General features: G+C 38.5%; 1 protein-coding gene across 2 annotated transcripts in view; it reads left to right on the top strand.

The window, feature by feature from the left end:
* Positions 1-25,395, top strand: part of NCOA7 (nuclear receptor coactivator 7) — a 151,339-nt gene that overhangs the window by 20,359 nt on the left and 105,585 nt on the right. For both annotated transcript variants that reach the window (XM_007447972.1, XM_007447970.1), the window contains exon 2: positions 4,803-4,913. Coding sequence is in view for 1 of the 2 variants with exons in the window: in XM_007447970.1 (XP_007448032.1) it covers positions 4,864-4,913 (50 nt within the window). In the remaining variant the exon portion in view is untranslated. The remainder of the gene's footprint in view (positions 1-4,802; positions 4,914-25,395) is intronic.

Here is a 25,395-nt window from a genome sequence, read left to right as displayed (position 1 = left end):
TTGTGGCAGACTTTTGTTCTATTTCTGTGTCTTTCTTCCCAGGTTTCTTGTTAAAAAGAGTATTCAAATTTCTGACCTTGGTTAACACTGATATTTGAATACCCTTTATGTGTTTACATGACAGTATGGCTTTGAGAAAGACTGAACACCTGTCATATTTCAGTATAAGCCTAAGTATTTTCTAGGAGGAAATGTCTGCATAGAATGGTACATTTGGTCTGTTCCTTATGTGGCCAAATTTAGTGTGACCAAGCCTTAAAGCATGTTGTTGTCATTATTTCATTTGTATAATAGGAAACCTGTCGTTGGGAAAACAGTTGATGGACATCATGGGTGCTCTGGTGTTTTTCTAGTCCTCTCTGGTTATACCTGAATGAACAAGGAGCTGCAGTGTAGATGTGAAGCCAAAAAGCCACACTGGGCTGTGGGTCCACACTGGTTTGATGTAGTTAGGGAGTCTGGTAGCTCTGTCCTTAAATCCCTTCTAAGTGGTGTCATGGGGAGCATCAAACATTTGCTGGTGACACAGAAAATACTTTGTCTTCAACACAGCTCTTATGAGGTAAGGATTTTGTATGTGCTGGTTTCTTTTTGTTTTTCGCTTTTTTGAATAATGAACTGAATGTAGGTTTAAATTGACCATTCTGATTTAAGGTTACAAAAAAATATTTAGATAGAAGATACATCTTGTGTTCCCTCATACACCATAAATGCAGGAGACTCTTGTAATTATGTAATACACCGTAAATGTAATACACCGTAAATGTAAAAATGTAATACACTGTAAATGCAGGAGACTCTTGTAATTCAGTGTTTGGACGAGTCTAGGGTTTATTGATGTGAGGAGAAAGTCAGCATTAAATGAAAAAAGGGCTTTTAAGAAGCCCATTATAACCACTTATAATGGAAAATGTTGTTCCCATTAGAGATTGATTTAAAGGAGCTCTGGTTCTTCACTGAAGCATGAAGGCTGCTGGGTGGTGCGCTGTGCAAATCATTTTTATAGCATCCTTTGCTGGTCTCTTTCTGGTTAATCTGTTGGTGTGCCTAGACCTGAAAGAACTGCATCTGTCTTGTTTAAGAAATGTATAAATTCCCAGAAATTTAAAAGAAACCAAAGATTTGGATATTTTTTTATTTATCAAATAGAAAATGGAAAAAGAGCTCTGCCAGTTCTAAACAGACACAGCAGCACCAGATGTCAGTTCTCGGATCATTTAATCTTTTCCTCTTGTACTTATTTTTGTCAATATTTTCCCACTAGAACCACATATTAGTTTCTGGCTCAGCTTGCAATATAAAAATTTTCCAATTAGATTGTTATGACTTCATTTTTATTCATGAGGGGAAATCTAATAAACAGAGATCATCACATATGGTGGCATGCAGGAGAGGAACTTTAAAATAAACCACCTGGCCCAGGGCAGGGCAGAAAGCCAGGGTTCTAATTCTATCTGGAGTTCCAGAGAGGCTGGCTTGAACCTACATTCTCCATTTCCAAATAATTGTTAATTTGGGAGGAATCCTTGGATTGATATCAGTTTGCCATATAATTGATCTTATCCCCAGGACTGGATTAATTCCTTGCTTAGCTTTTATGTGGCTTTTCTGCCTAGTTCTGTGTTAGGTATTTAGGGAAGTATAAGGAAAGTATGAAACACGATGGTTTTTGACTTGGAGGAACTTTGGTTTGTTTGAGGCTGAGGAGGGTAAGTGAAGTGGCATTGTCACACAGCGTACGATTAAGTGCCTCACAGTTAAGTGATAAGTGACACGTGAAGTACGCTTACACGGCCAAGAGAGAGGGACACACAAGTGGTCGGGGGAGCAGAATTGGGCCCTTGTGCTGGACCTGGTCAGAAGGAGTGTAGCAAGGTTACCTCAAGCTTGGGAAAAGAGTAAGGATTAAGGTACAGAGTTGGGGAGGAGCCCAGTGGGTTCAGGCCACATGTGAAATGGAGGTTAGGAGAGTTGGACACTAGGCCACTGTCTTTTCTTTGTTACCACAGTTCTTGAATGAGTACTTCCCTCATTCATTGAGGCAGGGCTTCCATCCCCACTACTCCACTGAGGCAGTCCTATTGGAGGTCTCCGTGACCCCCATCCTACTCATGGCCAGGTACATTTGTCCTAACCTGTAGAGTCTACGCCGAGGCGTTGGCGGCTGCTGATTCCAGACCACTTTTTCTAACTCATCTCCAAATGCTTTCTGGATCCAAAGGTTATTGAAAGACATTGAAATGTACACCAAACTGGATTTAAATCTCTGCTCCACCAAGGCTGGTAATGTTGAACTCGGGAAATTAGTATCTCTCAGCCTCAGTTTAATGGAAGTAAGGATACCTAACTCATATTGTGGGTGTAAGGATTAAAAGAGAGAACATGGGGATAATACGTTGAAATAGTGACTTAACAGAAGCTAGGCATCGTGGTTGGTTTTCTTTCTCTGCCTGGTATCTTGCCCTTTTCATGCGCATACTTATGCTCAGGTATTTCCTCTTTCTGGAATGCTGTCTCTTTTTCCTCTTTACTTATTGAAATCCTCACCACCCTAGAAGGTTTACTTTGTCACCTCAATCGAAATTGAACTTTGTGTCTTCTGTTTTCTTAGTGTTATTGTTCGGACAGCTCCAGGTTACTAACTCCACATTTTATTGTGGAGTTAGTTTAACCAATTGTATCCCATTGACCTGACACTCATCTTAATTTCCCTACTGGTTGGTAAATACGTTGAGGGCACCACCATGTCAAAGCCATGGAGATAAAGCAGTAAGAGTTGAAACTGTGTCATCCATTGTTTCCATACAGGACCCTGTGCATAGTTGTCATACCTGCAGTGTGTTATCATCGTACTGTTTTTTTTTTTCTTTTTCTTAACTACAGCCATATGTTGATAATTTCTAAATCTTTTTCTCTAGCCCTCACTGCACTCCTGTGCTTTACATGAAATCAAACATCTGGTGAATGTTTCCAGTTGACTGTCCCATGAGCACTCAAAGGCAGCATGTCCAAAACTGATCTTTCATCTGTTTCTGCCCCCCCTCCAAATGCATGCCACTTCCTGTAGATTGTATCATATCTGTGGTTTCACAGTCTACCCAGTCCCTGAAGCAGAAACTTGGAAAGCATTTATCATTCCTTTCTGTCCCATGTTGTATACATGGAATGAGTCACCAAATCTGAACTCATTTGCCTCCTAAATATTTTTTGAACTTGTGCCCCCTCTTTCTGTGTCAAATACTGCTGGCCGAAGTGTGGGCCCTCCTCTCTCTACTAGTTTTACTGTAATATCTTTCTAGTGCGTCTGTTTTCCCCGTTCTCGATCCTCTCAAGTCCATCCTCTGTGATCTGTATGTGTTACACTCCCTCCTTCCCTTTGGTGATGTCTGCTGTGAGTGGTGCCCTTGGGTCAGCATGATCACTTAGTGCTGACATAGGTGCTGACATAGGTGCAGGGGAGGGGGTGGCAGCACATAATGCATAGCTAGGTTTAAGTTCAAACTCTTCAGCATGACATGAAAGGTCTTCATGACCCTAATCTTGCCTATGTCTTCATCCTCATCTCCCACTGTTGCCCTGCTTCACATTTGATCCTGGAGCAATAGAGAAATATTATGTCTCCTTGCTTTTGTTCAAGCTGGACTTGCTTCCTGTACCGTTTAACCAGGAACCCATACTCGTCCTTGAGATCTTGGTGTATGTGGGTATTGCGGTGGGGTGGGCCCTGCATAAGCCTAAGTGTTCTTCCTCTAGGCCCTGTGCTTTCTTCATAGTGATTTGTATCCCATTGACCTGAAATCCTAAGTGTCTCCCTTGCAAGGCAATAAATTTCATTAGGCCAAATATCATGTTTTATTTATCTTTGGTCTCTGATACTTATCACAGTACCTTCCCTGTAATATATATTGTGAATTAAATTGTTTATGGAGTTGAGATGGATTAATAAATAATTTTGATTAATGAAAATTCTTTGCTTTTACTTTGAGACTCATTCAGGGTTAAAAGACAGATTTTAGGAAAGGTTAATGCTGTGCAGATAGTTTAGATTAGTGAACCAGGCAGTAAGTGGATATTGGGAATTTTTGAGCAGGGGCATGGCATGATGAAAGTGGTATTTAAGGAAGATTGATCTGGAGACAAGCTCTCATTACAGGTTTAAATTGGGTTGCTTCTGGGAAACTTAGGTGAGGGTTGCAGGGGTGGGAAGGAAGGAGTGGCAGAGACAAGTATATAAAGCCATTCTGAAGAATAGCTTCCTGAGACTTTGTACTTTCATTTCCACATTTGCTTAAGTGGGACGTACTCGCTGGCATGTTTCCGAAGTAAAATAGAACACTGATTTGTTTTTAAAGAAAGAACATTCTTGTAAAACACCTAAGTGATCCATTTTTGCTCATTATGTATGAGACACATTTTCCATTAACGGCTTCAAAAGAGTGATCATAAATTCAGAAATTAAAAAAAAAATTAGCTTCTGCATAGCTAGCCTAAAGCCTTCTAAAGTCAGTGGTTTTTGTTTTAGCACGTTTTGAAATAATTGTTAATTATGAGGAAAATACTTCAGTTTATTTTTCCAGCCACTTTTTATTTTATAGTTTAACTCTTCCATTCTAACTGTAGTTTCCTGCCCCCCTCCCCTTCCCGTGGGGGCATTTGTATTTCATATATGACTCATGTGACTACGCTTACTGGTTAAAGTTTAGCTTCCATTTGTTGGGGCCATGTAGCTCCACCCTGCTTCATTCTTCATATTGGTCGTTATAAACTTCTTAATTTACGGTCACTTTGTTATTTTTTGACAGGGTGATGACTCATTGATGAAAAAGGAATTTTTCAAATATTTTGCACTTTTGATTGCATATTATGGATTCCAAGGAAGAGAAGAAGGAACGGAAACAAAGTTATTTTGCTCGGTAAGCATTCATTTTGCAAATTTATATCAGAGCTTAAAAAATGTATGAGGGGACTTTGTTCTTAAGTATTACTTGGCATTTTGTGATTTGTGACTGTTCATAAACAGAGCAGGTAACAAGTAGAAGTTAAATGCACTTTGTTTCATCCTTTTTCTTATTTACGCTAGAGAAGTAACGTTTGATTGGTTCTTCTCTTTCTGTCCTTGACAGTTCTCTCAGGCCAGTACTGCTCAGGGAATCTAACATTCTATATGCATTGCACTGCAGATGGCTCAGAATCCTGTGTTTAACAACCTACATTGAATTTTAAATCCTAAGTACTTAGTTCCTGCTGCTCTGTAGCTTAATTAGTTGAGTTATAACTAAAAATCTGTGACATATTTAAAGCTTATTACTTTGTGGGGTGTCTATTACTAAAAAGTATTTTTGTAGGTAAATGGAATGGATGAAATTGTATCATTGTAGTACCTGTCATTTTTAAAGCTTGAACTCTTCCAACATATGTACATGTGTTAGTATCTGAATAGGAGTAATCTCCTATATTATTGGTTACTATTTACAGATTTAAACATCTGTATGGCAGCCACTCACTAATCATAATAACATGAATGGTACATTAAAACATTTATAAATCATTTTGTTGGCTGGAATGTTTTCAAACTCATAGTGAGAACATAGGCTTAAAATGATCATTATGGTCTCCTAAATTGAAATACTTCTTAAGAACTAATTCAGCCTCACCACATCCCTAGCCCCAATATTCTTGTTAAAGATGCACTTCCTGTTTTCCAAATGTAAGTCTTGGAAACTGAAAACCAAAGTTTTTCGTTGATGTTTTTATTCAGAAATTAGGCTAGGTTTTGGATTGTTAAGGAACTACTATGTGCCAAGTACTTTACTTATTATTTTATTTAACTTCACAATAAACTTGTGAAATAGGTTTTCTCCCTGTTTTATTGAGGTAACTCAGAAAGTATTTTGTCCGTTTCATGTAGTGTAAGAGTCAGTATTCAAATATAGGGTTGTATCCAAAGGACATGTTTCACTTAATAATAGTAAACCATGAATAAGAATTTTTGGAAAACAAGAGTTATACTGTTAATTTTAGTGAATTATTTTTTCCTATTAGGACCCCAGAGAGTAGCAAGATTGTTTGGAGAAGGAAGAAATCAGGCATGTAATGGGCGAACCATAGAAAGATAGGACACTTAGAATAAACAAGAACTAAGTGTTTATTCTGAGATAATTGTAGATTCACATGTAGTTCTAAGAAATAATACAGAGATATACCTTTCATCTAGTTTCCCACCTTACATAACTATTGTATAATAAATATCACAACCAGGAAATTGACATTGATACAATCCACTAACTTTATTCAGATGTACCAGGGTTTACAAGCACTGAAGCACTCATTTGTGTATGGGTGTGTGTGTGTGTGTGTGTGTGTGTGTGTGTATTTAGTTCTGTTCAGTTTTATTACGTGTAGATTTGTGTGGCCACCATCACAATCAAGATACAGAACAATTCCATCAAAAAGATCCCATGTGCTACCCTTTTGTAGCCATATTCACCTTCTTCCTTCTGCCCATCACTCCTGACAACCACTAATCTGTTTTCCATCTCTATAATTTGTCATTTCAAAAATATTATATGAATGGATTCATACAGTATCTAATGTTTTGAGTTTTTTTTGTTCACTTCGTTCAATTCCCTTGATATCTTAGTCTATTCGGACTGCTGTAACAAAATACCACAGACTGAGTGGCTTACAAACAACAGAAATTATTTCTCACAGTTCTAGGGGCTGGAAGTCCAAGACCAGGGAGCCATCATGGTCAGGCTTTATGTCTGGTGAGAGCCCCCTTCCTGGTTCATCAAAGGCCACCTTCTCAGTGTAACTGCACATGGTGAAAGTGGCAAGGAGCTTTCTCAGGCCTCTTTTATAAGTGCACTAATTCCATTGGTGAGAGTTCTGCCCCTCATAACCTAATCACCTCCCAAAGACCCCCATCTCCTAATACTGTCACATTGGGCATTAGGTTTCAGCATACGAATTTTGGGGGTACACAAACATTCAGATCATAGCACTTGAGATTTGCCCAAGATGTTTTATGTATCAACAGTTTGTTCCTTTTTATTGCTGAGTAGTATTCCATGTTATGGATGTATCACAATTTTTTAACCCTTCACCCATTGAAGGACATTTGGGTTGTTTCTAGTTTGGGACTGTTACAAAGAAAGCTAGGATCATTTGTGTAAAGATTTTTTTTGTGAGTGTCAGTTTTAATTTATCTGGGATAAAGGCTCAATGGAATGGCTGAGTTGAATGATAAGTACATGTTTAATTTTATAAGAAGCTGCTGGACTCTTTTCCAGAGTGGCTATACCATTTTCTACTCCTTCCCATCTGCAATGTATAAATGATCCAGTTTCTTGGCATCCTCATCAGCATTTGGTACTGTCACTCTTTTTTATTTTAACCATACTGAGAGGTGTATGGTGATATCTCATTGTGGTTTTAATTTGCATTGCTTTAATGACTAATGAGGTTCAACATCTTTTCATGTGCTTATTAGCCATCTGTCCATCTTCTTCAGCACAATGTCTTTTCATGTGTTTTATCTGTGTTCTAACTGGATTGTTTTCTTACTGTTCAGTGTTGCGAGTTCTTTATACATTCTAGATACTAGTCCTTTGATATGTGGTTTGCCAGTATTTTCTTTCAGTGTGTAGCTTTTCTTTTCAACTTGCTAAAACAGTCTTTTGCAAAGCAAAAGTTTTGAATTTTAATTTTAATGATTCAATTTATTAGTTTTTCATTTTATGCATTGTGTTTTTGGCATCAAGTCTAACGACTCTTTGCCTAGCCCTAGGTCCTGAAGATTTTCTTTCATTTTTTCTAAATATTTTATAGTATTATGTTTCATACTTAAGTTGGTGATCCATCTTGAGTTAATTTTTATATAAGATGTGAATTTAGGTCAAGATTCTCTCTTTTTTTTTTGCCTAGGGATGCCTCTATATAGTGATTTCAAAGGCTGTAGTGCCTTCTCAGTTTGCTTCCAAACTGATTCCAACAGTAAAGGTGACTGTGGCTCACGAACAACCTGCTCATGGCTAACCACGTCTTGTTCCTAAGATGTAGAGTGAGGGGAGCCCCTTAAACTGAGAATGCAAGATGAAACTTCTGGAAGAACAGCATACTTTTTTCAACTCAGAAATACAAAATTTAATTGTCATGCTTGCCTTGACCTCTTGTGAAAAGTATTCTAGCAGTGAAAAAGAAAAACATATCCAAAAATGGAGAGTGATCCTAGGAGCATAGGGATAGCAGGGCAAGGCCAATAGTCAGTGGTACCATTAAAATAGTAAATCACCGTGACTAGTTACTAGGAAATGAGAGAGAGAGAAAAAAGATAAACCTGCAGTTTAGCTACTGTAATGCAGTTGCAGCCCCAAATGGTCAAGCTATTAAAAGCAAAAAGCAAACAAACAAACAAACACTCCGAAAACTTTATTATCAGAAAAGAGGCAGCCAAAGTTACAAATCTTTTCAACTACCTCTGACTAAACTGTGGAATTCCATAAAGTGGAATCACCAACTGGACCTGCCTGAAAGCTGGTTTCTGACAACCTAGGGCAGTTTGCTCTGGAGTGTGTGTATACGGGCCCTCCAAGCAAGATCTCTAGGGAGGAATATAAAGAGTCAGGCCAAGGGTGCAGCCATACCACCTTACGCAAATCTGCTAGTTTGCAGAGGAGAGCAAAAGGAACATTTGCCCTGATTTCTGCCTGCTACCACAATATGTATCGGAAATCCTAAAAATTGCTTTTAACCCCCCCCATCCCTTTACCCTTCTGAGTATTTAAATAGTCTCTGTTTTCTTGGTGCACTATTTCACCCTGTGGTTTCATAAACATCGTATGATTGTATGTAGTAAATAATCCTTTACCAACGCCCTTTGTTGATGGTTCTCTCCCTCTCTCTCTCTCTGAAGTTAACATCAAAGGAAAGTTAAGTTTAAAAGGCCCCATTTTAATAATTTTGGATTGAAATTAGTGATTCGAGGATCACCCAATACTTTCTTTCTTATAATTTATCTTGAAATATGCCTGTGTAGATCTACATGGACATGTGAGTCAGCATAAATCTATTCTTGCTTTTAACCTCCCCCCATCCCTTTACCCTTCTGAGTATTTAAATAGTCTCTGTTTTCTTGGTGCACTATTTCACCCTGTGGTTTCATAAACATCGTATGATTGTATGTAGTAAATAATCCTTTCCCAACGCCCTTTGTTGATGGTTCTCTCCCTCTCTCTCTCTGAAGTTAACATCAAAGGAAAGTTAAGTTTAAAAGGCCCCATTTTAATAATTTTGGATTGAAATTAGTGATTCGAGGATCGCCCAATACTTTCTTTCTTATAATTTATCTTGAAATATGCCTGTGTAGATCTACATGGACATGTGAGTCAGCATAAATCTATTCTGGATAAGCCCTATGGAGTTTTCAGGATCTCCTGGCTCTGCCCCACCTGGTTTTCACCATCTTCAGTGTTTTGTACCAGTTGTTTATTACAGATCAAATGATTCATGAGACATTTTTCCATGCTTTTGCAAATAATCTGTATATACAAAATTATTATATTATATATGTGTGTATTAATTCCTTGATACTTGACAAGTCTTGAAACCAAATGAAAAACTGAATTATTAAAGCAAATCTGAATTATTAAAGCAAATTATACTTTCTGTACTGTCCTCTGGAGTGATCGTTATTCATTATGGCCCCTGCTCCCTCTTTCTTCCCTTGTAGTTAGAATGCAGGTTTTTTTTTTTTTTTTCGGAAGCACTACAAGGGCTCCCCTCTTCCACACTCATTTTGACATTATTTGGCTTTTGCAGAATTTAGTACCCTTTTAGTGATTTTTGTGTAGGTCCCTTTGTGCTCTTTATATATATGTTTCATCCCCAAATATGACTTGACTGCTGTGGAAATTTAGACTCAAGGGGTTTGAATAACTTCAGTGAGATCACACAGCAGGTGGGAGAGGCAGCATTTGCGCCCAGCTCTGTCCTTCTCCATCCAGAGCCATGTGGCAGCTCAGCAGTGGTAGAATGACGCCCATAGAACACAGGTTACCTGACCTCGTGCTGCTCACATTGTGGGTTGAGTAGATTTCTGTGGGCAGTCCTGGCAGCTTAACATTAATTTATACCACTGTAAATTAATGTGCAGAAATGCACCCTGGATTCCACAGATCTAAGTTATAAGTGACCTTTTCTAAAAACAACTTGTTTATAACTTGAAGACATCTCATAATCCGTGTCTTATATACTTTATCCATCTGTAATATGGTTAATGTCAGACTGTTAACCAACCAAGGCAATAGGAAACATGCAGTCTGTATACCCCACCTGTGTAAGTCAGTGGTTTGCATTACAGGGATCCACTTTACACCCTAGGATTGCATCTCGTCTAAAAAGAGTAGTTGCCCATAATAGAAATGAATGCAGAGATAGCATTTGGACGGAAAATCTCAGCTTGCCCTCTTGGTCAAGTCCAGAGTCTAAGATCCAGTGGAAGGCGTCACCTGGTTGTGCCTGGCCGGTTGATCTGCAGCACTGCTGAGGACAACAGGGAGTGCTCCCAGCTCCAGCCCCACGGAGGCAGTCTTTGAACCTTACGGGAAGAGCCTGTCTCTCTGTGGTACAGCTGGGCTAAGAATGCATATACCACGTGGGTGGAGTGGTGTGGTGTGAACTCTTGCCCTTCCTTTAATAAACAGTCTCCAATTGTTTTTTCCTGCTAGCCAAGGACCATTAGAGAAGAAACTTAGTATGTCCCAGATTTGAGGAAAAACCCTATTATTACCAGTTGTTGGATTCATACATTGTCATATTGCCGAGTTTAATTGAGTTGGTATATGAAAAGCAAATAGACCCGTTTTAAGTGCTTGGTACATGTTAGCTCTATACCTTCTTCATATTTGGCTAATATCTTCTCAGTTTTACTATGCCTACTGATTCTAAAGTTAATAACACTTGTGGTGCTTCATAAAGTGCTTTCATGTGCATTCCCTCACTTCAACCTCACCATGATCCTATGGGTAGATAGAATTGCAGATGATGAATCTGTAGTTTGGAAGGTTAAATAACTTGCCTCCAGTCACTTAGCCTTTAAATGGAGGGTCTGGCCCCTGAACCCCAGTCTGCTTTGTCTGTATCTCTGATTGTTTTTCTTCATTCCATGTTGTATCAGTTTAAATAGCATTAAACATTCATTTTTACTTTGTCTGAGAGGGGGATTAGAACGTATTCATAGCATCATGAGTAGGGGAAGTTGTATATGGATTTGGAAGTAAATGTTCTAGTTAACTTTATTGGAAACCATATCTGATTTCAGCTTCTAAGAACCATCCTAGAGGGCTGTTGGCGCTGTTAGGGACACATGCCTGTAGTGATCCATAGCCCTATCCAAGGACAGTCTCGTGTGTGACCTTCTGAGCTCCTATTTGCTATTTATGTGTTTACAGTCATTCTCCCGCCAGATGGGCCATCTGGAGGGAAGGGACTCAGCAATAGTTCAGTGCTCTTTCCTTGTGCCTTGTTAAGTACTGTTTGACATATAACAAGTGTTAGGTTTTTTTTTGTTTTTTTTTTTGTGGTATGCGGGCCTTTCACTGCTGTGGCCTCTCCCGCTGTGGAGCACAGGCTCCGGACGCGCAGGCTCAGCAGCCATGGCTCACGGGCCCAGCTGCTCTGCAGCATGTGGGATCCTCCCAGACCGGGGCACGAACCCGCGTCCCCTGCATAGGCAGGCGGACTCTCAACCACTGTGCCATCAGGGAAGCCTGTTAAGTATTTTTTGACCAACTGACAGATTGAGAATATTTAAAACAGCTTCTTTAATGTAGGATATAAATGGTTTGTGAGTCTTAATTTTTGTCACTATAAATTTTTCAGTATTCAGGAATTTTATTAATCTTAAAAAAACTGAGAATATTTTAAAACCATTTCCTGTGAAAAAGCTGTGTGTGCCTTATTTGAAAATATTACTAATTACCAAGTAAACTTTTGCTTGACCTGTAATGTCTTTTAAGGCTTATGTTTCCTATTTTCTTGATTTGAATTCAGATCAAGTGGCTCTTAGGGAATATTTACATATTGCTTGTCATTCATTACTGGGAAAAACAGCCATGGCCAAGTTTGACCTGTTAATGCTTTCAGGAAATCATTAACTTGTTTTTTACAGATTTAAAAAAAAAATGCATATAAACATTTAGCCATTAACAGTTAGACTCATGCTTTTGGCTTCATTTTTAAGGAACAGGCAGAGTTACTTGATTTAATTCCATGGAGAATACTGCTTTTCAAGCTGTAGGTTACCAACCTATTGGGGCATCATGAAATCAATTTAGTGGACAGGAACCAGCATTGTTTTAATGGAATGGAATAGGATAGATCAATCTGGACTGAGCTAGACTGAATAGAAAATATCAGCATCTGTTGTATGTAGTCAGAATAAATAATATTTCATGAAAATTTTCTTTTAAATATCTATAAGGATGTTTATATTGAATCACAATTAAAAATGTATTTTTATTTTGAGCCATATTGAACAATGACTCATTGATTTAGAGGATTCTTTGGTGCTTAGTGTACTGCCAGTGAGGTTATTTTTCCTCATTGAAAAACAAATTTCCTTGATCTAACACACATCAACCAATTGCTCAAAGAAAGCTGTACGTAAGGTACTTGTTATATAAATATACTTTCCCACAGTGCAGTGTAATGGGTCTAACTAATTTTAAGGATAAATGACAAGCATGTCTCTGTTTAACCTGAAATTCTCTTGCTGATCTGGACTGTCCCAGATCCTAGAGCGAGACCCAAGGAAACTGTAATTCAACAAAACCACCAGATGGAACTAAGCTTAGGCAACTTCCGCTTTGGGGCCTCCTGGAGGTTTCTTCTCTGTAGGACAACTTACTATCTGTGGAGCTGTATAGTTTTCTTTTCTCTTAAATGAGAATAATAATAGTACCTACCTTTTAAGATTGTTGAGAGGATTGACTGAATTAAAATGTATAAAGTCTTTGTAATAAGCACTATTGAAAAATAAGCACTAATGAATTTTAATATAAAAGCATGCTGCCTAAGTAAGGAATCTAGGAATAAATGAGAAATTGAGAAAAAGCAAGAATAAATATATAGGCATAAATTTTGTGTACATTTCAGGGAGTTTATCTATCCCTTGAAACTTGTCCATGCTCTCGTCATGGCCTTCAGTGAAAGACCGAAGACATGATTCCAAGACACAGAAAGACCAGTATATATATGTCCATGTCTCTCTCTCGCCCTAACACACCTCACCCTTCCCCCTCCCCATATCCTCAAGTCTGTTCTCCAGTAGGTCTCTGTCTTTATTCCTGTTTTACCCCTAGGTTCTTCATAACATTTTTTTTTCTTAAATTCCATATATATGTGTTAGCATACGGTATTTGTCCTTCTCTTTCTGACTTACTTCACTCTGTATGACAGACTCTAGATCTATCCACCTCATTACAAATAGCTCAATTTCGTTTCTTTTTATGGCTGAGTAATATTCCATTGTATATATGTGCCACATCTTCTTTATCCATTCATCCGACGACGGGCACTTAGGTTGTTTCCATCTCCGGGCTATTGTAAATAGAGCTGCAATGAACATTTTGGTACATGACTCTTTCTGAATTCTGGTTTCCTCAGGGTATATACCTAGTAGTGGGATTGCTGGGTCATATGGTAGTTCTATTTGTAGTTTTTTAAGGAACCTCCATACTGTTCTCCATAGTGGCTGAACCAATTCACATTCCCACCAGCAGTGCAAGAGTGTTCCCTTTTCTCCACACCCTCTCCAGCATTTATTGTTTCTAGATTTTTTGATGATGGCCATTCTGACTGGTGTGAGATGATATCTCATTGTAGTTTTGATTTGCATTTCTCTAATGATTAATGATGTTGAGCATTCTTTCATGTGTTTGTTGGCAGTCTGTATATCTTCTTTGGAGAAATGTCTATTTAGGTCTTCTGCCCATTTTTGGATTGGGTTGTTTATTTTTTTGTTATTGAGCTGCATGAGCTGCCTGTAAATTTTAGAGATTAATCCTTTGTCAGTTGATTCATTTGCAAATATTTTCTCCCATTCTGAGGGCTGTCTTTTGGTCTTGTTTATGGTTTCCTTTGCTGTGCAAAAGCTTTGAAGTTTCATTAGGTCCCATTTGTTTATTTTTGTTTTTATCTCCATTACTCTAGGAGATGGGTCAAGAAGGATCTTGCTGTGATTTATGTCATAGAGTGTTCTGCCTATGTTTTCCTCTAAGAGTTTGATAGTTTCTGGCCTTACATTTAGGTCTTTAATCCATTTTGAGCTTATTTTTGTGTATGGTGTTAGGGAGTGATCTAATCTCATACTTTTACATGTACCTGTCCAATTTTCCCAGCACCACTTATTGAAGAGGCTGTCCTTTCTCCACTGTATATTCCTGCCACCTTTATCAAAGATAAGGTGACCATATGTGCATGGGTTTATCTCTGGGCTTTCTATCCTATTCCATTGATCTATCTTTCTGTTTTTGTGCCAGTACCATACTGTCTTGATTACTGTAGCTTTGTAGTATAGTCTGAAGTCAGGCAGCCTGATTCCTCCAGCTCCATTTTTTGTTCTCAAGATTGCTTTGGCTATTCGGGGTCTTTTGTGTTTCCATACAAATTGTGAAATTTTTTGTTCTAGTTCTGTGAAAAATGCCAGTGGTAGTTTGATAGGGATTGCATTGAATCTATAGATTGCTTTGGGAAGTAGAGTCATTTTCACAATGTTGATTCTTCCAATCCAAGAACATGGTATATCTCTCCATCTGTTTGTATCATCTTTAATTTCTTTCATCAGTGTCTTATAATTTTCTGCATACAGGTCTTTTGTCTCCTTAGGTAGGTTTATTCCTAGATATTTTATTCTTTTTGTTGCAATGGTAAATGGGAGTGTTTTCTTGATTTCACTTTCAGATTTTTCATCACCTCCCTCCTTCTTAAATGTTGTTGCTGACAGTCAAGAAAGACTTCAGCTGAACTCACTCCTGAGTTTGGATTTAAATTTGACACGACTGGCTCAAGATACTCTTGTCATGTGCTTTGGAAACCGTTCATTGTTGCTGGTACAACAACTTTTCAGCAAGAGAAAATTGAGTTCTGAACCAGAAAATATTTTGTGCTCACAGCTCTGAAAGTTCATCGCTCATGCTTGTAGTCCAGCATGTTGGTGATTTTAGTAGAAATTTTCCTGTCTCCCCCCCCCCACACACAAATTTATATCTGAAAATTCCTACAGTCTTCACCCCCTCTAACTCATAAGTCAAATGCTGATTGCATTTCCTCCCTCACATCCTCCCACATTAGTCTTCCTGAGGTGCACTTCAGATATGTGACTTCTGTATCCCCAGTTCTTCCCTTGAATTTGAAGTTCTGCACAATATGGCTCATTCCTACCTTTCTGTCTTTATCTCCTACTTTGAGTTTCTACACGTCTTTCATGTTTTTCTACACATGTCTTTGCCCCCTCAGAACTTTGCTTTCATCATACAAAGAACTGCCCTTTTCCATCCTCTTTTTATTTATAGTGATGTCAAACCCATCACTCTGGCACACCCATCTTTAATTATGACATTGTCTCCTTGAGGCCTTTCCTGTTTCATTTAATCCTTCACCACCACCCACACACATAACTAGATGTGCCCTCCCTTGCCACTTGAGCCAAGGCATTGCTAGGCTTCCTTATCCCTTCTCTTGGGGCCCTTCACATAGTCTGTCTTTGGATACAGCCAGTAGCACTCTTATCTTCTCTGCCTTATTTGCTTGTGTTATTTATTATCAGTTCTTTTTCGTTTTTATATTCCTCACAGGGTCTAGCTTCATGCCCTGCGCCTAACAGTCATTCACTCTGAATGATAACCAACATGTACTATGTAACAGAGATTGATTTGTGTACTTGTCTAATCTCATAATTACCCTGTTATCATCCTAATTACAGACAAAGATGCTAAGCTGTATCGTAGATGTAATTTGCCCAAGGTCACATAATTATGAAGTAGCAGGTCTAGGACTCAGCCCTGGTATGCCTGACCTCACAGACCACAATCTTAATTATGATGTCATATTCTTCATTAAACTCTGTTGAATTGAATTTCATAGAACCTTATCAGTTACCCATAAGTAGGACTCACTGATCTAAATGATTATAATTAAATGTGTTTAAGTACTAAACTGATATTTTCTGATTTTCAGTGTAGAGGAATTATTAGGAACTTTGGAACAAGTTAAGGAATCTCTGCTCTTTCAAGGAAACTTTCTTGAGTCCCTATATACCAGTGAAAAAGTCAGCAATCTCCTGACCTTCCTCTATAGTTTGGGGGTATATCAAGGATTCCCCTATTATTTCTTCTCTAAGTCAGAGTTGGAGGCCCTAACAGGTGAAAATCTCCCAGCTTGGTCACTTCTGTTGTAAAGACGATTACCTGGTGCTTGTGCCACAGGGCATGTGTTCATGCATTTTTACTTCCCTCTTCCTTCATTTATCATTTTAAATAAAGTTTGCATAACCAAGATGGTTAATGTCCCATTTTTTTTTCTGTACTCATTTTGTGGTATATTATGCCAGTGAACATGCCGCAGGCTTGCCTACTTGTTTTAGCTTTTTGCTTCTCACACGTAAACGAAAACAGTATTGAAAAGCATAGTGGGCCAGGTTTAAAGAGACTGGGCAAGACGTAGGGTGGCCTATGGTTTGCAAATGTGATTCGGCACCGAATAAAACAGACAGATGAGTCAGCATCACAGAGCATGAATCTGAGTGTCCTAGGGATGAGAAGGGAGAATGTTAGTTGGATTGGGGGGCCTGGATCTCTTCCCAAGGCAAGACATGATCTAGCATCTGCTGAGGCAGAAGGTGGTGGAGAGCAAGGAGGGCTTTTCTAAATGGTTCCATTACTAGAACCGTGCAACTGATTTCACTTGGAGAAGAATCAAAGGTGACTTTGAGGTGGATATATCATGTACTGAAATGAGAAATGTAGCTTGGTGGTTTTGAGACAAGGTTTCTTTAGGTGTGAACAGAGAGTATGATGTACATATAGAAGAACCAGAAAACAAGGCTTTGGAGTACATCACAGTTTTAAAATGGTATTTATTAATGTACTTATGGAATACTTGACAAACTAGATGGCCAAAATATGATCCTGTGAACTTAGGAAATGGTTAGAGGCCAGTTATTCGTGCTTAAAATATTCTTGTCTATACTTAGAAAAAAAGCAACCATGAAACCTAATTATATTTCTAAATCACTCTGTGGCATTTAAAATACAGTTTGCACATACATGTTCAAGAACACATCTGTTGTACGAAGCAGAATGGATTCAAAATGGACTGATCCTGCTTTTTAGGTGGCATGATTTGAACCAAATTACTGTCATGGATGATTTGAGCTAGGTCATTAATCTTTCCATTAATTTTTCCTGTGTATGTGAAAATGTTACTGTTGATTATGACAGCCTTGGTGCTTGTTCTTCACAGTTTAGAGCTTGAAGAGATGTGGGTTTAGAAGTTGTGTAATATATAATTTAAAGCAGATGAATTTCGATATTTCAGATTAATTTTGTTAGCACAGCAGAAAGCTGAATGGTAATTTGGTTATTTCATTTTCAGAAGGTAATTGAAGCAGATGCTGGTGAGGTCATTGGGGACTGAGCCATCTCCATTTCAATGGCTCCATCATTTTTTTTAAGTGGGGGATAATTCCTTTTACTTTGCTAAATCAACTGCTTTCACTAGATACTGAGAGAAATTTGATTTTTTTTAACTGCAACTCTGAGCTTATGTAATCAGGATTTCAGGATATTTTTTCTTTTATAAGAGTAGATGTATTTTAAATGTAAGAATGAGTAATATGCCCACATTATATATATGAAAACATAATTTTTCTTTTATAAGAGTGTATGGATTTTTTAAATAAAAGAAATGTTATAAACACATGTATTTATCTTTAAGTGAAATTTGCACTGTCTTAACAGGTCATTGAAAACTTACAATTATAAAATGGATTGAGTTATAAACCTAATCTATATAATCTTTACCTTCCTGTTTATTTTTAAGGCATAGGAAAATCTTTCTCTAATTTTGAATTTGGTTTTTATATTATTATCTGATACAAGTAGATACTTAAGACATCCCCTAGTTCTCTGATCTAATCAAAGGTAAGGCTTTATTAGAGTCATTTGATGTTTATCATTGAATTTGAAGTGTATTGTTGTGTTAGGAGGAGAACCTTATGCATTGCTTATGTCTCAGACAGACCTTATGTGCCTGCACCTGTTAAGCCCAGAGGACAGAGTGCCAAGCACAACAAATGTGGGTCTTGCTCTTATGGAGATTACTTTTCACAAGGACATTAAAGAAACACATACATGCATATGTCAATAGAAATTGCAGCGTTTGCTCTGAGGGAAAATAACAGGATGTTATGAAAGAATTGCAAGGGAAGTATCCACATTAGACAAGAGTCATGTTCAAGAAGGAACTCTGGAGAAAAATGACATTTAAGCACATCTTGGGTATGAGCATGAATTTCCCACATGATCTATGTACTTAGGAGCAGGACTGGGGAAAAAGGAAGGGAGCGACTATTCTAAGTAGGGGGAAGCACTTAGACTTCACATCCTTAAGGTGGGAGAAAGCTTGGCCGGTTCTTGGATCTGCGAGGAGGTCAGTGTGGCTGGAACAGAGTACATTTAGCGAGGATAGCTCAAGAAGGGTGGAGAGTAGTCTGCGGCACGTCATTCAGGGCCCCGTTGGTGATGTTTGGGAATAAGGATTAAGCATGGATGGAGATGCCATGACATGAAATGGGAAAACGAGAAAAGTAACAATTCTGAGAGGGAATCTCAAGACTTTAAATTTGGATGTGTTTAAGTTTGAGATGTCTATGAGACATCCCAGTGGAACCACTGTATGTACAATTAATTGGATATGTGAATCTGGAGTGAAAACAGAATGGTCTGGGCTGACACAGAAATTGAAGAGTTGTTGGCCCCAGCCATAGGAATGGATGAGATCATATAGGGAGAGTGTAAAGTGAAAAGAGAACAGAAGGAATGGGGAACAGAATTGAGTAAACCCAACGTATAGTGATCTAGTAGGATGAAATCCAGCAGAAGTGGAATGGCAGTAGTCGGGAGAACAGAGCAAGCATTTGAAGAAGGAGAGAATGATCAGAAGTTTTGAAAGCAGAGAGTGGTAAATTGAGGTGTGGACTGAAAAGTATCCATTAAGTTTGGCCACTTGGAAGTCACTGATGATTTGAATAAAAGCAGTTTCAGTACCATGATGGGAGAAGCCAGTTTAATGTAAATGGGGAATAAGGGAGTGGAAGCAGAGCTTCTAGGCAGTTCCTCTTGGAACTTGTCTGGGAAGCGAAGCCAAAAATTAGGGCCATGGCAGGAGGGAGATGTGGAGGTCAAGGAAGAGTACGTTTTTGAAGATGGAGGAGGAAGAGAAGCTATTTGAGCATGTCTGTCAGGTAATGGATATGATCATTCAGACAGGGGGGTCCCTCGGAGAGGCTAACTTAATGACTGACCCTTGTGTAAAGTCATGAGAATATTAGCAAAGCAATAAAGCAGGAGATGAGCCACACCAGGTCGCCTGTACCCTGTCCATCCAGGGTCTGTAACGACTTTATTGTCTATATTGATGATACCACCGTCACCTTTGCTGATGGCTCACTGTGTGCCAGAAGCTCTACAGATATGACCTCGTTTAAATCTCAGGACAACCCCTGTGCTAGATGATGGTATTTTCCTCATTGTGACAGATGAGGAAACAGCCTCAGAGTGGTTTAGTGACTTCCCAAGTTATACCACTAACAAGTAATGGAGCCGGGAATTCTTCCTTCGTGTGTCCTACTCCAAAGCCTTCATGAACCACTACCCCCATAGCACCCTCCAAGTATAATATAAAAATAGAATAAATCTGTTCCATAATAGAAATGTTCAGTTGTAATATCTTCATTGAAAACTTTATAGAAATTTTCCCATAAAAGGTTTTTTAACAGTTACTTAAATAACTTATTAGAATGTGCCCTCTTTGGAGTATATGTCCAAAGGTAGCTGGAGAATTCCTAAGTGTTTAAGTTTATAGAACTTTTGGGTATTATTTTAAGAAACAGATGTACCAGCTTGGAATTAGAGTACCTTGGTGGTATTAACTTTTTTTTTTTTTTTTTACCAATCTGAGTTTAAAAATAAACTAAAAGTGATTGAATTTTAAAATATTAATGTTTTAATATAATTATTCTGTTGTAGGTGAGCATCAATTGTTCATGTCTATTTTAAATGAAAAATGCTAATCTTAATGCTGTGGGCAATAACATCTGTATAGGAACTTGATGGACAGTAAGTTTGATGAGAAGGGCTGATTGGGCCTGTTGAAGTATCCTCTTCTGTGTACAGAAAGCAAGGCACTAGCAAATCTTCCTGCTAGTAAGTAATAATGTGCAGTGGAGAGTCTGTCTGACTTGGATAACAGCTGGGAAATTTCTTTTCCTGCATTCAGAAATCTAATGTGTCTCCATGACTTTCTTTTAGGACACAGTTTCTTTTATAGGCACATCGTATGAGAAACTTCAGCCCCTCTCTAAGAGTAGGTCTGGGATATAGAAGCACCAGGTAATATAGTAACTAGGTAATGTCCTGGAGTCTTGAAAGAAGTGATTGAGAGATCAGAAAGAAAAGACAGCATTTCCTTAAATAAGTGTCAAGTTTATATAAACTTGATATCTCCTTTGCTTCCACTCCTCATCTTACTACAGGCACCATGTCTAAGTTCAGAAACATAAAATCTTTTAGTTGAAAGACAAAGGTCATCTGGGCTACCAAGCCATGGCCAGAAACTCCGCTGCATCTGACAAATAGGCCTTTTCCAGCCTGGATTTGAGTTTTTCCAGCCAGAGGAGTGTCCCAGGGACTCCCAAGGCTACTTGTTTCTTGCTTGAAAAGCTCTTGCTAGTAGACAGTTGTTTTTTTAATTTTTAGTTAAAATTTATTTCCTTTCAACTTATTGCTCTCATTCCCAGTTACTTAGGATCCACACAAAATAAATAAAATGCCTCTTTCGTATATTCTCATCGCATGTATTTGAAGATAACGTCATATTCTCTCTGAACCTTTTCTTTTCCAGGCTGACTATCCTAAGTTTCTAAATCTCTTCACATAAAATAGTTTTCAGATTCTTCACCATCTTGGTATGGTCTTGAATAATGTATTTGTAGGAATATTACTTGTTATCCTTACTTTTGTTAATACAGCATCATATTTCCTTAGTTTGTTGGCAGTCATATTCACACTGAAGGAAAAGAGTGTTTTTCCTTGTGAATTTGTAATTTTAATTTTATCTTGTTTTCCATTCATTATTCAGTTACCAGGAAGTTTGGAGCCTGATTTTCAACATCAAACCTATTTGCCGTCCTTTCCAGCTTGGGCCAAATTACACAGCCTGAATAGCATGCCTTTTACGTCCTTATCCAAATAGTTGATAAAAGTGCTGGATTGGAGAGCTTTATGCAGTTTGGCATATTCATTATTTAACTACTACCATTAGTAGTTAAATAATTATCTTTAAGTCTTTCCACTTGCTGTAAATCAATTTTCTCTAAGTTCACTTAACCAAATTCTCTAGCTCAGCTATTTCCATCTTACTTTTAAGAAGGTAGCAACAGACATTTTCAAGAGCCTTAGTGAAATCTTGATATACTGCCTCCTGTGACATGTCCATCAATATGCCAAATCTAGCAGCCCTATTAAAAAGATAATTATTTTAGTTTGTATTCACTCATTTTAGCATACCAATGGTGGCTCCAAGCAGCCAATAATTCATCTTTAAGCAATCACAAATGATTTGTCTAATATCTGTCAGTTTATTTTTTGGGAGTTGGTATCAAGCTGCTTTTAGTGTGTCATTTCTAGAATCTGTGTTGTTTTTCTTTTAACCAGGATTTTTTTTTTTCTTTTAATCTTTTCCCGTGATTCTTACTGGTAATGGTTCTACCACTCAAGGAGTTGCTTCTTACAGGGCTAGAGACTTCATCCTGGATTTCACTTCCTTCTTAGCCATGGATGCTCTGTGATTTCTAGTTTTTCACCTAGTCTGTTTGATAGAGCTGCAAAATAGGATTGGACTAGATCTACTTTATCTCTCTTGTAAGTTAACTTCATCCTGGGTGCCATAGGCAGTGGGCCTATTGCTTCTCATCCCTTCATCCTCTCAACATCCATAGAATTTCCTTGTTACTTTTTCCTTTGCATTGTTTACAAACTTCTATTCATTCAGATCTTCAGCTGTCCATTGTTGTTCTTAGAGGTTTGTGTCATTTGTTTTTTGCTTTTGTTTGAGTTTCATCATGTGCCTTTCTGCCATCCCTTATTCATGCCCATTGAAAACATGGGTTCATCAGAAAACATTTGTTTCTGGAGATGCTTTCTGCTTTGCCTCTTCAACAGGCTCATCTGTGATGGAGTTGGCAGAATTGTTTTGAAAGAACGTATGCCTCTTGAGCCATTTCCCTTTTAGACTCTGGCCTTGAAGTCATACTCATCTGTCCTTTCCCTCAGCAAACATTTGTAAGAATGCACGGTCTGGTGTAATAACAGGATGCTTATAAGGTAGTAACAATGGGATAAATACTGGAACCGGTGTGACTGCCAAGTGCTATGAGTGTGGGGCAAAAGAAGTGACTGTCCAAAGGAGCTTGGGCATCATCGTCAAAGAGGTGACATTGGGCTGTCTTCAGATACCATGAAGAGAGAATGAAGGAGGGAAGACTGGGTAGATGCATGGTCACATGAAAGTGCATGGGATTGCATGTGACTGGGACACTGAGAGAGATTTCCTTAGATCATTTGGGTGAGTTGTCTTACACTATCTACTGTATACTTAGATATCTTGCTTTTGATTTACAGTCACAATCTTCAGCTGAAAGGTAAGGGGAAAACATCGTTGAAGACCCAAATCCACAAGATTCCTACCCAGAACTTCCAAGTCACTAGAGAATCATTTCAGTTTTTTTTCCATTGTGGATCAACCCCTTGACCATGTGTCTGGACAAGTTCCTCTTGACTGACGGTTTTGATAATTGTTAGGAGGTTCTCTGCCACTTTGTCCTAACTAACCCAACCTGGTCAAATTTTGGTTGCTTTCAAACCCCCCTCCCTTACAGGGAGCCCCCAGTACTTTACTCTTTCTCTTTTAACTATTATAGCAATCAATAAAACAAGCACTGAATTAATTTATTACTTGCTAGGTAAGAAATCACACACTAATTCATTGTTAATGCTAATGAAGGATTGAAGTTTGAATTCTGGAGAGGAAGAATGAGTCCATAAGCCCACAAACAATTAGTTTTAACAAGTCCCATTTGTCATTGGTCAGTAAGGAGGCTTCGTTTATGGCCCATGAAGGTCTAGGGTTCCAAAGATGCTCAGAAGTTGAGTTTCTAATTTTTTTAATATTAATTTTTTAAATTTTATTGAAGCATAGTTGATTTACAGTGTCATGTTAGTTTCTGCTGTACAGCAAAGTGACTCAGTTATGCATATACATATATATTCTCTTCATATCCTTCTCCATTATGGTTTATCACAAGGTATTGAATATACCCTGTGCTCTACAGTAGGACCTTGTTGTTTATCCATCCTGTGTATACTGGTTTGCATCTGCTAATCCCAAACTCCCAATCTTTCCCTCTCCCACCCCCCTCCCCCTTGGCAACCACAAGTCTGTTCTTATGTCTGTGGAGTCTGTTCCTGTTTCATAGATATGTTTATTTGTATCATATTTTAGATTCCGCATATAAGTGGTATCATATGGTATTTGTCATTCTCTTTCCGACTTAGAAGTTGAGTTTTTAAAATCAGCTTTGGCTGATGGGCTACTCAGAATTCACAACCAGGTATAATGAAACACAGCACCGAGTTTACCTCCTCGGGAAGTGCTACTACGAATGGGAAGTTCTTTGGCAGGACTCATGAAGGACAGCTAGGATCTCAGAAGCTTCTGTTGTTTTCCACAGCCAGGCTGGTCTAGATCTCACACCAGTGTGATGTCATCATCCTGTGTCCCCAATGTGGCACGGTCTCTGAGCCTGCTCTCTCCCCTGCCACATGTTCTGCCCACCAGAATTCTGTTACCAGTTTCAGTTTCTCTCTGGAGCCACTGAATAACTTTCTTTCTTGCATCTTATGTAAATTATTTTCCAACTTCTGGAAATTGTGTTTAATGAAACTAATTTTTTCAAGATAAAATTTTGCTCCAATCAGTGTGACCATAGAGTAAAACTGTTGGTCCTAGAAACTCCCACCCCCCTCCCCCTTGGCAACCACAAGTCTGTTCTCTATGTCTGTGAGTCTGTTCCTGTTTCATAGATATGTTTATTTGTATCATATTTTAGATTCCGCATATAAGTGGTATCATATGGTATTTGTCATTCTCTTTCCGACTTAGAAGTTGAGTTTTTAAAATCAGCTTTGGCTGATGGGCTACTCAGAATTCACAACCAGGTATAATGAAACACAGCACCGAGTTTACCTCCTCGGGAAGTGCTACTACGAATGGGAAGTTCTTTGGCAGGACTCATGAAGGACAGCTAGGATCTCAGAAGCTTCTGTTGTTTTCCACAGCCAGGCTGGTCTAGATCTCACACCAGTGTGATGTCATCATCCTGTGTCCCCAATGTGGCACGGTCTCTGAGCCTGCTCTCTCCCCTGCCACATGTTCTGCCCACCAGAATTCTGTTACCAGTTTCAGTTTCTCTCTGGAGCCACTGAATAACTTTCTTTCTTGCATCTTATGTAAATTATTTTCCAACTTCTGGAAATTGTGTTTAATGAAACTAATTTTTTCAAGATAAAATTTTGCTCCAATCAGTGTGACCATAGAGTAAAACTGTTGGTCCTAGAAATTTAGTGACATTAATTTGAGTTCATAAATTTTAAGTGATTCTCATAGTTTGACCTCATTGTGGAGAAAATGATAAATTAAGGAAGAAGCAGAAACCAGGAAAGACAAATGTGCTCATAGTGAAGATCACGCACAGACACATGAACTATTTAGTTGTCTAGGCAGACAACTAAAACGCTTAGAAGAAATAAGTGGGGCAGGCCTTTGGTGTCAGTCTGGGTGGAGGCAGGATGCTTTGCGGGCTTTAGCATCCTCCCTCATGCCACTGCTATCAGTACTCCTCCATGCCACCCCAGAGAAACGTGTAGTCCTAATAAAAGATGCAGCTTTAACACAAGTCCCCAAGTCTTCCTTAAGCTTTCTAAAACTCAGTTCTGCCCCTCACTTCTTCCTGTAGAGAAATTATAGAGCGGTCACTAGCATAAGCAGGGCCTCTTTCCC

This window comes from Lipotes vexillifer, unplaced genomic scaffold (genome assembly GCF_000442215.2).
Source record: "Lipotes vexillifer unplaced genomic scaffold, Lipotes_vexillifer_v1.1 scaffold756, whole genome shotgun sequence".
Taxonomy (NCBI): Eukaryota; Metazoa; Chordata; class Mammalia; order Artiodactyla; family Lipotidae; genus Lipotes; species Lipotes vexillifer.
The sequence above is the reverse complement of the archived record's forward strand: the minus strand, read 5'-3'. Positions and strand labels throughout refer to the sequence as shown.